Here is a 12,653-nt window from a genome sequence, read left to right as displayed (position 1 = left end):
ACAAAACAAATGCTTCTGTCATTTGTAGAGCTATATTGAAGCACTTCTGTAGTTATTCTTGGCTAGCTGGTACTTTATTATGCCTTCTAGGTTGGTACAAGTAATGATTTAGTGTATAGTAGAAACAGTTTATTTAGGAAAGTCTTTACCAAAGCCTTTAACATGGTCAGCCATGGTATCTTTGTAGTCAAATTAGTGAGATATGGGCTGGCTAAGTAGATGGTAAGGTGAGTGGAAAATTGATAGGTCCATTCAGACACAGAGGGATGTGATCAGATGTACAAAGTGTGAGTAGTTGTTGATTAGTGACATACCTCAGGAATTAGTACTGGGCCAATCTTGTTTAATGAATTTATTGATGACTTGGGTGATGGGAAAGAGTGCACTCTCAGCAAGTTTGTGGGTAGTGCCAGATTGGGAGGAACAGTTAATTCCATGGTGGACACAGCTGCCATTCAGAGAGACCTAACCAAGCTGGAGAAAAGGTTTGAGAGTCAGTAAAGGCAAGTGCAAAGGGCTACACCTAGAATAAAAAAAACCTCACCCAATGGAACAGACTAGAAATTGGCTGCTATTTCCAGTAGCGGCAGTAGAGACTGCTGCAAAGAGCTCCTGTGCAGAAAAGGACCTGAGAGTCCTGGTGAGCAACAGTGAACATGAGTTAGCAGTGTGCCCTTGCAAAAACTACCCTTTTCTTCACTGTGCAGCCTACGAGGCTGTATTGCGAAAAGTGCAACCAGCAGATGGAGGGAAGTGATTCTTCACCTCTATTTGGCAGTTATCAGACCACATCTGGTGTATTGTGCCCAGATTTGGACCTTCCAGAACAAAGACGATGTTGACATACCACAGTGAATAGAACAGCCAGCTACTAAGATGGCTAGTGTGATCTGGACAAGCTGCTGGAACTGGGTTTGCTTGGCCTTAACAGAAATTTGGGAGGAGGCCTTTATTGCTGTCTACAGCTGTCCGGAGGGAAGGTAATAAAGCCAAACTCTTCTCATTGGGGCTCATTACAGAAGCAGCAATGGACACAAATATGAATCTCTGTCTTTAGAATTACTCAAAACTGAACTGTTCATGAACCCAAGCAACCTGATCTGACAGGGTGTTAGGATAGATGACCTCTAGATCTATTCCAACTGAAGTTTCTCCATAATTCTACAGTCAAGCCTAGGCTACTCCTTGTCTTGCCCTGTTCCTTTCCTTGTGGAGCTAAGAGAAGTCACTTTCTCTGAGAGAACTAGGCCCTTCACAACAAGTGTCTTCTGCTTTTGAGCTGCTCCTGGAAATACTTGTTTGGCAGTTAGCAATGGTTTAAGAAAAAAGATTTAACAAGTAACCTTCCAATTAACATTTCAGGCACGGCAGGAAGCTGTCTTCGTAAATTTAGTACCATGCCTTTCTTGTTCTGCAACATCAACAACGTTTGTAACTTTGCGTCAAGGAATGACTATTCCTACTGGCTGTCCACTCCTGAACCCATGCCGATGAGTATGGCTCCTATCACCGGGGATAACATCAGACCATTCATCAGCAGGTACAGCATCAGTGTTTCTAAACTGAAGGAGCCTGTGAAAAGTGCATAAGCTACTTTATTTTTTTTGTGTGGGGGAAAATGTTTTTAGACTGACAGTTTTTATTTCCTGTCTTTAAAGTTTGAGTTTGTTTGATGAAATGTTTCAAAGTGTGCATGTTTTCAGTTTTAGACTTTGATCAAAAAGAAATCCATTTTGGGGGAAACCCAAACAAATACAGTAGTCTATTTTGAGTCTCACTGAAATGAAAAGCTTTCCTTTGAAATGATGTTTTACAAAAGCTATAATGTACTTTGAAGGTGAAAAAGTTTTAAATTCATTCAAAATTCTTGTCCAAAACAATTCTTCGTTTTTTGACAAGCCATAGCCAGAAGCTTTTTAAGGCTAAGCTTCCTTTTGTTTGAAAATGATAGCACTATTTATCATATAGTAAACTGCCAGGCTTCTTCCATTGTTTTAGACATACTGCTTGAATACAGCTGTTATTGTCTGAGTTAAAAGAAACAGTTGCAAAATCAATCATCTCTTTTTAATAAATCAGGATTGTCATCTGGCATAAAGTGTGGCCCTTACAGGAGACATAACCATTCTGCATCAATCCAAGATGTTGAGCTTTTGGTCCATTTTACATTTTAAGGCTACTAGCAAAAACTAACCTGTCATAATATGCCCAGTGCCGAAGGCAGAGGTGTGAGCAAGAGTGTAGTGAACTGTACTGTTGTTAGATATGTGACAAAGGATGAGGAAAAAGCTGAGGTACTCAGTGCATTTGTTTGCCTCAGTCCTTAATGGTAAGACCAGTTGTTCTTAGGGCACTCAGCCTCCTGAGCTGGAGGACAGGGATGGGGAGCAGAATGAAGCTCCCATAGTCCAAGGAGAAATGGTTATTGACCTACTACACCAGTTAGACGCAGACAAGTTGGTGGGGCCAGATGTAATCCACCCGAGGATGCTGAGTGAGCTGGTGGAAGTGCTCACTGAGCCACTCTCCATCATCTAGCAGCAGTCCTGGCTCACTGGGGAGGTTCCAGCGGACTGGAGGATGGCAGATGTGACCCCCATCTACAAGAAGGGCTGGAAAGAGGATCTGGGGAACTGGGGAACTACAGGCCTGTCAGTCTGACCTTGGTGCCAGGGAAGGTTAGAAAGCAGATCATTTTGAGTGTCATTATGTAGCACACATGGGACAACCAGGTGGTCATGCCCAGTCTGTATGGGTTTATGAAAGGCAGGTCCTGCTTGACTAACCTGATCTCCTTTTGTGAAATGGTGGCTCACTTAGCGGATATGGGGAAGGCTGTGGCTGTTGTTTACCTTGACTTTAATAAAGCATTTGACACAGCTTCCCCCACCATTCTCCTGAAGAAACTGACTGCCTATGTTTTGGATGGATGTATTATCTGCTGGATGAAGAACTAACTGGATGGCTGAGCCCAAGGAGTGATTGTGGCTGGAGTTAAGTCAGGTTGGCAACTGGTGTTTCCCAGGGCTCGATGTTGGAGCCAGTTCTGTTTTATACCTTTATCAGTGGTCTGGATGACAGGATTGAGTGCACCCTCAGTAAGTTTGCAGATGAAATGTAGCTGAGTGGGTGCGTAGATCTGCTTGAGTGCAGGAAGGCTCTTCAGAGGGACCTGGACAGGCTGGAGCGATGGGCCGAGGCCAGTCACATGAAGTTCAACAAAGCCAAGTGCCAGGTCCTACACTTGGGCCACAACAACCCCATACTATAGGCTTGGGACAGAGTGGCTGGAAAGCTGCCCACAGGAAAAGGACCTGGGGATGTTTATTGACAGCCGACTGAACATGAGCCAGCAGTGTGCCCAGGTGGCCAAGAAGGCCAATGGCATCCTGGCTTGTATCTTGGCCAGCAGGACCAAGGAAGTAATTGTTCCTCTGTAGTCAGCACTGATGAGGCTGCACCTTGAATACTGTGCTCAGTACTGGGCTCCTCACTACAAGAAGGACATTGAGGTGCTGGAGCATGTCCAGAGACAGGCAATGAAGCTGGTGAAGGGTCTAGAGATAAAGTCTGATGAGGAGTGGCTGAGGGAGCTGGGGCTGTTTAGCCAGGAGAAGAGGAGGTTGATCACTCTCTACAGCTACCTGAAAGGAGGTTGTATTGAGGTGGAGGTTGGTCTCTTCTCCCAAGTAACAAGTGATAGGACAAGAGAAAAAAGCCTCAAGTTGTGACAGGGGAGGTTTAGATTGGAGATTAGGAAAAATTTCTTCACTGAAACGGTTGTCAAGCATTGGCACCTGCTGCCCACAGAGGTGGTGGAGTCACCATCCCTGGAGATATTCAAAAGACACAGAGAGGAAGTGCTGAAGGACATGGTTTAGTGATGGAGGTGGCAGTGCTGGGTTAACAGTTGGACTCAATGATTTTAAAGATTTTTTCTAACCTAAATTATTCTGTGAATCTGACAAGGGCATTACTGTGATTCCTATAATTTCTTTTAAGCTGTATGAGATCTTGCTGATCATTTGATATATATTTTGCATAACAGAATCCATTTTGTATCTGCAATTGTATTCTGTGCTCTTTTTTTCGTTTACTGCCACAGAAACTGGTGTGCCTTGAAAATGAGTGGGCAGATTGGGGGCAAGATTCTCCAAAGATGCTATAGTTTTGGTTGGTCCTGCTTTTTTGGTTGTTCATTGGATGCAAATGAAATGGACTTGGCTTTCAGAAAAATTCAAATGATCAGCCTCTGAAATTCATATTCCTTTTATGCCATCCCCTATCAAGTACCCAAAATAACCTTTACTAATCACTTTTGAAATTTTTTCTCAAGGAAGTACTCACCAACATTTTGCCTTATGCAGAGAGAGCAGATTTTGCAGCATAAAAATGTGTATGTTTGTGTATATATCTATGTATATGTGTGCATACATGTATATATGATTTTTTCTCCTTTTAGCCATAGCAGATAGGGGAATAGTTGTAATACACAACTGTTAAACCAGCAAGGAATCTGAGAAGATTATTCTTGCATTTTATTTTATTAGTTGAGCCTTTTAAACCAACAATTCTCCCTGTCCAAAAGTTGAAAAGGTGCACAAGTGTCACCTGCTGCCTTGGGTCATGAGGCTTCTTTTCATGTAAGGCCTTCCACTGAAATACCAGAAATCTCTTGAAGTAAAGCAGAGCTCCAAGAATAGAGGCAACTTTACATTCTTCTGTTAACTTGTGCTTTCATTGATGTGTTTCTTAAAATAACTACCTTGCTTCTGTGCTAAAGATGAAGGCAGGAGGTATGAAAGCAGTCTTCACATGTCAGAAATAGAAGGCTTTCATTCTGAATTCTTTTGCTTCTGTGCATTTTCCAGAATCCACCTTAATCTCTTTTGCACTTGGTTCTTTTCACTGCTCTGATAGTAGGAATCAGACCGTTTAGTTCTAAGCATCTGTTTTGAATCATTTTCGTTATTGCCAACTGCAGTAGCCGGTTTGGGAGTTGTACAAAAAAAATGGAGTGTATCTACCAAATTCCTTATCACCAGCTCCCACAGTGAAATTTCTGTCATGTTTTTTTATGCTTCTCCTATGAGGGCATGATTGATCATTGGATTATTCAGTCATTTGGCAGTTCTGAGACACAATGAATTTAGCTTAAGGAAAAGAACTGGTGCTGCATTGCTTTCTGAAGAGTTGCTTTCAAGTTCATTGTTCAAGTTACTTCACTAGAAATCCTTTAGTGCAAATGAAGACCTCAAATGCAAATAAAGGGGAAACTAATGGGAAAGAGCCTGTGTTAGATTAAACTAGCACTGATTACCTTTGTAAGACATTTTCCAGAGAGATGGCTTTCTCTTTGTAAGTCACTCGGGGCTATATTTAGGATCTTTACTTGTCTCTGATCACAGAAGACCACTTTTAGGTGATGCTTGCAGAGTTACAATGTTTGGCTATCTTCCTCTCATGTTCATGACACTGAGTGCCTTTAGAAACTACATTACAAAAGACAAATACATTTAAGTATTGAGAAGTCTCTTGTTCTTTGCTCATAGGAAGTCTAATAGGACTAAGACTTAATAGTTAAACTGCCCCTAAGTAAATAAGACAAAAAAAAAATAGGGAATAAACCATTGTTTTTCTAGATGAAACGTTTTTATTTTCATTTGTTTTTATGGTGACAACATTTTCTAACTCAATATTCCTTAAAGTAATTAACTTCTGAAAAAATAAGTATTGAAGTGCATGTAGCTCATTCGTGTCTTGGTCTTTCTAGATGCTCTGTATGTGAAGCTCCTGCTATGGTAATAGCTGTTCACAGTCAAACAATTCAAATACCACCGTGTCCTGAAGGCTGGAGTTCACTTTGGATTGGTTACTCCTTTGTCATGGTAAGTGCACTTGGGGAATACTCTGGGTTGAGAAAATCATTTGTTTCAGTCCTTTGATCTACACTCCTACTCTGGGAAAGTTGATATGTGCCTATGTCACTTCAGGTCTTAGGACCTCTGTCTTTTCTCATGACTTTACAAAGATTCTGGCTAATTGCTAAATGGGAGTAATGCAATAGTGGTTAGTTCACTGCAGGTTTAGTTCACTGTTCACTTCTGGGGAAATGCACACAGCTTGCTCCCTGTGATCGAAACTGGAGGATCCAAATGCTGAATAGATGAGGAAAGAACCACAATTTTCCATTGTCCTTCTACAACCGTGTTGCTTTAGCTTCCTAGAATGGTAGCATATCAATGCCTGTCCTCTTCCCATTTTTTTTAATGAATGAGCCCTTTTCAGTTTTTAAAGGGCATTTTTGACCTTTTATCCAGTTTGTTCTGCTGTATATACGAGAGTAAAATAAATAAGGCCATGGAGCAGCCTGAAAGAGCCACTCTGTAGTCCTCCATAGCGATTAGTTGTTAGTATGCTTCCTGTCATTCTCACAGCCTATATCAACAGCCGTTCTTCCAGACAAGGTCTGGACATGGTCTGAAGAATGGCGTGGATCCAGAGGTGTCAGCATTGGGCAGTGGGAGAGAGGGCACTGTGATGTGGGGCAGGAATTGGGTTAAGCTCTTCAGATATAAACTGTACCAACCTGTATGTCATCAGCGCTGGAGAGCTGGCCCTGGCCTGTGCCTAGTGCAGAGATAGTTGTTAGTCCTGAAGGGTTTCTGTGCGTACAGCTGCCCAGAAGTTGGTATTGCTGATGTGTTGTGCTGCTGTTAGCAAGAGAACTCAATACCACCTCTGGAGCCCTTCAGCTCCGCCTTCTTGTTCCTCCTTGAGTTGTGGGACAAAACAGTAGCCAGATACAATGGAGAATAAGGAGAGGCATGTGAGGAAATACTTAATAGGTATTGCAGCAGAAGAGGCAAAGAGTCCACTCCCCCACTGACTGATGCTTTTGTATTTTTGTAGCACACCAGTGCTGGTGCAGAGGGCTCTGGCCAGGCCCTGGCGTCTCCTGGTTCCTGCCTGGAGGAGTTCCGCAGCGCTCCTTTCATTGAATGCCATGGCCGGGGCACCTGCAATTATTATGCAAATGCTTACAGCTTCTGGCTTGCCACTATAGAGAGGAATGAGATGTTCAAGTAAGTTCATGATTTATTTATCAGTATTTGAGACTCAGTCAACCGTTGTCACTGAATAAGAGAAGTATTGTTTGAATCTAATGCACGGTTCAGGTGTTGGCTGTGCCCCAGCTCAGTTAGTATTTGCAGTTACTGAGTTTTGTAACAAAAAGAAAAAATATTATAATAGCTTTTGAGGGAATTAATGAATGTATCTTCCCTTAGTGTTTACAATGTGTCACTTGTACCTAGTATTTTGCTTTTCAGAATAATCTAACAATGTTTGCATTTCCATCGTGTTGGATTGTATTCACTGAGTCGTAACTGGGACAGGCTGACATACAGATTGAAATTAAATTAGAATATAACATTCCCCCTAGTGGATATTAACACATAATAGAACCACTTGAAATTAGTGCAGGTGTTGAACTAAGTGAGCTGAACAATTATTTACCTTTTCCTAATGTTGGAGGAAGTATCTCTGAATAAAATGCAGCCGAAGGTAAGAGCCTTAGGCATTTCTTCAGTCCCGCTGAGGTTCTCATTCCAGGAATGAAGTGGTAGTAGGCTTTGTTCTGCTGTTCTGCACATAAGTATTTTTCAACACAATCTAATGTGTTCTCTATGAATTTTATTAATGTGTTAGCATATCAACCAGTGCCCAGGCCTGCATAGCTTACCTGATTAGCAGACATTCCTTTGAGGTACAGGCAAGCATCCTCTTTTGTTGCAGTCCAGACTGCTCCTCCTGGTACTCCCCATCTCTTCCAGACCTGTGAATGCTCCTTAGCCTGTCTCAGTTAAGATGAAGCAGGTTGTTTAGCCAGTTTCAACTGTCTATGAATTAGTTGTCAACTGAGCAGGCAGAAGAATTGGGCACTGGGCCTGTGATAATCTCTTCAACTGGAAAAGCTACTACTGAAAGAGCCTGGCTCCCTATGAAAAAAAGAAAGCTGGTCAGAGGAAAATTTAGAGGAGTCAGCACTACAGTTGTTTATATTCATTGAGTCCTATCCAGAGACCTGTCAACTTCATACCCTTTTCTGGCTACAGGCTGTATCTCAAATTTATTCATAGTAATAAATAACAAATAATCCCAGGTCATGGGACCTGTCCTACTGTCATAATTCAGTTTCCTATAACCCCAAAATACTTTTAAAAGAAAAGCATTAAATGTAAGCACACTTTTGTCAGAAAATGCTTTAGTTCCAGTTGCTAAGAGTAGCTTCTTGTGATAGGTTAGAGACTAAAGATTTTGGTTCTTCTTTCTGTGTGACATCACATCATTTGCTTTACTGGCTTTTCATTTTTCTGTAAAGTCACAAGAATTAGCATAGACTCATGAACAGTCAAATGTCTTCAGTGTCTTTGCCTAATTATTTTTTACTACCCAAGTTCCAGAACGTTTTCAAACCGCTGATTAAACAGGTGGTGTCCCCTGCTTGAGAAAATGTCCAGCGTCGTGACAGAACTGAATTCTGAAGTAACTGGAAGTGGACAATGTTTAACACTAGTCTTGAAATAGTTTGTGAGCAAAACTGAAATAGTTTGTGAGCAAAACTGAAAGTGGATCTCTGTTGGAGAACTTAGGGACACCTCCTTGATTCAGCACTTGGCTGCATGCAAAGTTTCTATTGTCAATTATAAACCTGTAAACTGACTGTATCGACAGTTGTTAATGGGTCTTTTCATCTCTTTCTTTTGAACAGGAAACCGACTCCCTCAACTTTGAAAGCAGGGGATCTGCGCTCAAATGTTAGCCGTTGTCAAGTCTGTATGAGAAAAACATAATGACTTTTGAATTTCAACTAATTTCACACAATATGGTGCTATTCGTTTAACAGCAATGAAGCCTAGACATATATCATATGTACCTCATTGTTGTCCAATATGAAAACAGTAAAGTGCCTTTTAGGAACTTGCATAACTAACACACACTGCTTTACTGGCCCTGTCCTTGCTGAAGAAGAAAAGAGACAACAAAGATAAGCTTCAAATGTTGACATGCCAAATGGCACTTTTGATCAAAAGATATGTATTTTTTATATAAATGCAATGCACTGATAGAATAAAAAGTCGGCATTTATCCAGAAAAAAAAAATGCAAAGGTGCTAGGAGGTATGCAGTTCTGCCTTATACTGTTTGACTCCCCTCTCTCATTCTTGTATTATATATTTAGATTCATTTTTCTTCCCCAGATAAGTTTGTTGTTACCGTTATCTAGGCGTCTCAAAATCCCAGACTCTTGGGTATGTACTTATTGTTCCTGTACAAAGCAATACTAATGTAAAAAAAGAGTTTTGGGATTACAGACTGTGGTTAAGCGACACGTAACCATCTTTTCACAACATAGTGTGCCATCCTGCAAACCTCTGCTTCTGTTTGTAGTCTTTAGTGCTATTGGTTTCAATGGGGCTACATCTGGAAGAGATTGCCAAATTGGTTTCCCAAGTAGGCAACTAAGTATTTCTGCTATGTTGGTACTATGCAGCTTCTTTATGCAGTAGAACAAACTTTCCTGTGGAATAAAGAATGATGCAGCAATGGTCGAGAAGAAATATATATATAAATATTTTAGTAATTTATATAGATATCAACCATTAGGCAAATCAAGCTCTGAGTTTATCATTTCAAAAAGAAGCTTACAAAAGTTTTCTTCTTTTCAGTGTCATGAATTAGATGTTAAATGCCAAAAAATATGATGTGAAATGTTCATTTTACATAGGCCATTTCAATGCTGAAGTTGCAGAGACTGAACCTGGGAATAATAGCTATTTGTGTTTATTATAGTAAATTCCGCTTTGAGCTTATAGTCTTTATTCTGTATTTAATATTTTTCAGGGTTTTAAACACTACTCACACACTGAATGACTTGATTTTGAAAAGTATAAGGCCTTAATTTTGTTAATATTGTGCCAAAAAGACTTCTTCCAAGTGGCCTCAGAAATATTTCTAAAGGATTTCTATGCAATGATACCATTGTTTGAGCACATCTGTGTCCAAAAGTGTTTATAGACTATTACCATGCACATACCAAAAGATTTTTGAAAATGCCAAGGCCTTTGTGTAATTTCTTACATGTGTATTTCTTAAGAATTCAAGTTTGTAATAAAACTATTTGTGTAAAAAAAAAAACCCGGAAGGAAAGACAAAGTTTTTACTAATTTGTTACTAGCATTCATTTACAGCAATGAATTAACTTTTAATAAGCCACCAATAAATGCACAAGCTTGATGCAATCCTAGATCATTTTTGTTTTGCACATCTTTTAGATGTACAAAGCATCTTCAAAAGGAGAAAGCAGGACGCTGCATGGACACCTCCCTTGTTGCTTTCTAAGAGCTGGTACTGACAGACAAAACACAGGTTACGCGTCTGTGACTGAAACATGTTTGATGTGAACTAAGTGTTACAAAACTGCTGAACTGCATCAGCTCAGATGCAGTTTGCTCAGATGCAAACAAGTTGTACGCATTTTTTTGCTCTTCCCTTGAATTTTTTATGTGCAAATTAGAACTGAATTACCCAGGATAAAGATTGAAATCTGTCATGTATTTGCTCGCCACTGGGCAAGGTGAGTCTTGACTCCAGTTTGTCTGAAGAGGAAATGGGCAACGGTATCTTTTTCCTTGGCAAAAGTACGTAATTCGTTAATGTTTCATGTTGTTTCCCCAAATCTGTGAAGACCCTGCTGCTATTCTGAACTCACTCTGACTTAAGTCCTTGAAGCCATCGGCTGGACAAGTGTCGGAGGGCTGCTAGGTGGGAACTGGCCATTTCCTTAACACTGATTTTTAGCTCTCATGGAAGTTTTGACAAAATTATACATGACCGGTCCTGAAAAGAGTCCCTTAAAATGCCAGAGTCTGGTTGTGTCTAACCAGCAGCATTTTCTAAAGTGGCACTTTTTCTTCAGAGTAAGACTATAGGGTGGTTCTGTGTGGTGTCTGGGAGGAATTAGACAGACATTCAGCCTCTCTGACTCAGAGGGTCCAAGCTGCTGCTCAGAGTTCTTAATTGCACTCTACAGCTTATCTCCTGGTCAGCTGGGCTTTCATTAGCTTGGTTCAAAGTGTCTCAGAACTGCTAGACAGCTGAATGTACGAAGTCCTATATGTATGTTTAAATCAAAGCTGCACATAAGAAAACCATTGCCTTTGCTAGTGAAAGTACTCCTCACTGCAGCTGGGTGTGTACTAGCCTGTGTTGTCTCAACTTGGGAGCATTTTGGAAACAAGATTCTTTGAAAATCTTCAAAAACTGTTTGACCTATAGTCTTATGTATCTATCTAGTAGCAGTTACTTATTTCGTAACCTCCAGCTCATAAAGTGATCTAAACCATCATCATACTAAACATGAAATTTCTACTTGAGTCAGCTGGTAAACTTTTTGGTTGTTATCAAATACTAATCAGACCTACTGAAAATGTTGTGAACTCTAGATTTTGATGCACTGGTTTGAGGAAAAGCCTATGTACCAAAGCAGAACAGAAGTGTGAAACCCTTTCTTGCTTTCAAAAACCTGTAAGTATCCCATGTTCAGTCATTTACGGCCAGCACTGTGGCTACAGTACAGTTCATTGTGTGAACAGGCAATTTAAGCTCTTGCGTGAGCTTAAATTTCAGGAGAAAGCTTTCCTAAAGGCATATACAGCTTGTTTAGTAGGCCAGACTGGGTTTTAATGCAGTACTTGGAAGAGTAACTTTCATGACCCAAATAAATAAATTTCCCAAAACAGCAGGTGGTGCCCTTGCTCTCTTTATGGTAAGGTTGGTACCAACCACTTGACACTAACAAATGCTCTGCTCTCTAATGCGCTAAAATGTGAAGTGGCCTGGCAGCTCTCTTCTATTCCCAAGACTCTTGTCTCTATCCTGATGTGTTCTAGTCACCACCAGTTTTCCTTCTGGAGTTAAAAAAACCCCACCAAACAAGAGAACTATACATAGACAAAACAAAATCAGAGTATTATTAAATAATCCAATATATCCCACTAATGATCTCATAGTTTGTGTGTCTTCTCACAGATACACATTCAGTTTATATCTATTATCCTTTTCATGATGGTAACGTCCTTGATGAAACACGGACTCCTGAGAGCGATATCCATGTACTAGGCTCCCTGAGAAGTGATTTTGTTAAAGCTATACCTTTCTATGACTGAAATCATCAAGCTGCTTGACTTTTTGAGAATTCCTGTCCTGCCTTTCGTGTTTTGCAGATCTGGAGTAATCTCTGCTCGCTACACAAGGCCAAACGTAAACATGCGAAACACGGGGCCAGGCGCACGGGTCCCAGAGCACCCACTGAACCTGGCAAGCAGCAAATCTGGTGCCTGGCACAAAGGCCTTGACAGTTTGAAATGCCAATGTCTTGTTATCTTCCTGCATCTCCGTCCCTTGCTGTGGCAACGGCAATAGGCCACGCATGTAGGGGCACTGTCGGGACCCCAGCACCGTCCTCCTGAGGTGGCAGTGGAGATTCCTTTCACTCTCTTCGCAGCTCACGTAGTGGCAGCAATGTGCTTCCCATGATATTTCTACCTCTTCATACAGAAATAATCTTTCTTAGCAGCTTCACATTCTGAA

General features: G+C 40.9%; 1 protein-coding gene across 1 annotated transcript in view; it reads left to right on the top strand.

The window, feature by feature from the left end:
• Positions 1 to 10,298, top strand: part of COL4A1 (collagen type IV alpha 1 chain) — a 125,601-nt gene extending 115,303 nt beyond the window's left edge. The window contains exons 49-52 of the mRNA XM_061996616.1: positions 1,363 to 1,540; positions 5,774 to 5,888; positions 6,913 to 7,085; positions 8,774 to 10,298. Coding sequence (XP_061852600.1) covers positions 1,363 to 1,540; positions 5,774 to 5,888; positions 6,913 to 7,085; positions 8,774 to 8,855 — 548 coding nt within the window. The 3' untranslated portion in view covers positions 8,856 to 10,298. The remainder of the gene's footprint in view (positions 1 to 1,362; positions 1,541 to 5,773; positions 5,889 to 6,912; positions 7,086 to 8,773) is intronic.
• Positions 10,299 to 12,653: the final 2,355 nt, after the last annotated feature.

Source organism: Colius striatus, chromosome 1 (assembly GCF_028858725.1).
Source record: "Colius striatus isolate bColStr4 chromosome 1, bColStr4.1.hap1, whole genome shotgun sequence".
Lineage (NCBI taxonomy): Eukaryota > Metazoa > Chordata > Aves > Coliiformes > Coliidae > Colius > Colius striatus.
Note: the sequence above shows the minus strand (reverse complement) of the source record. Positions and strands in the feature narration are given on the sequence as shown.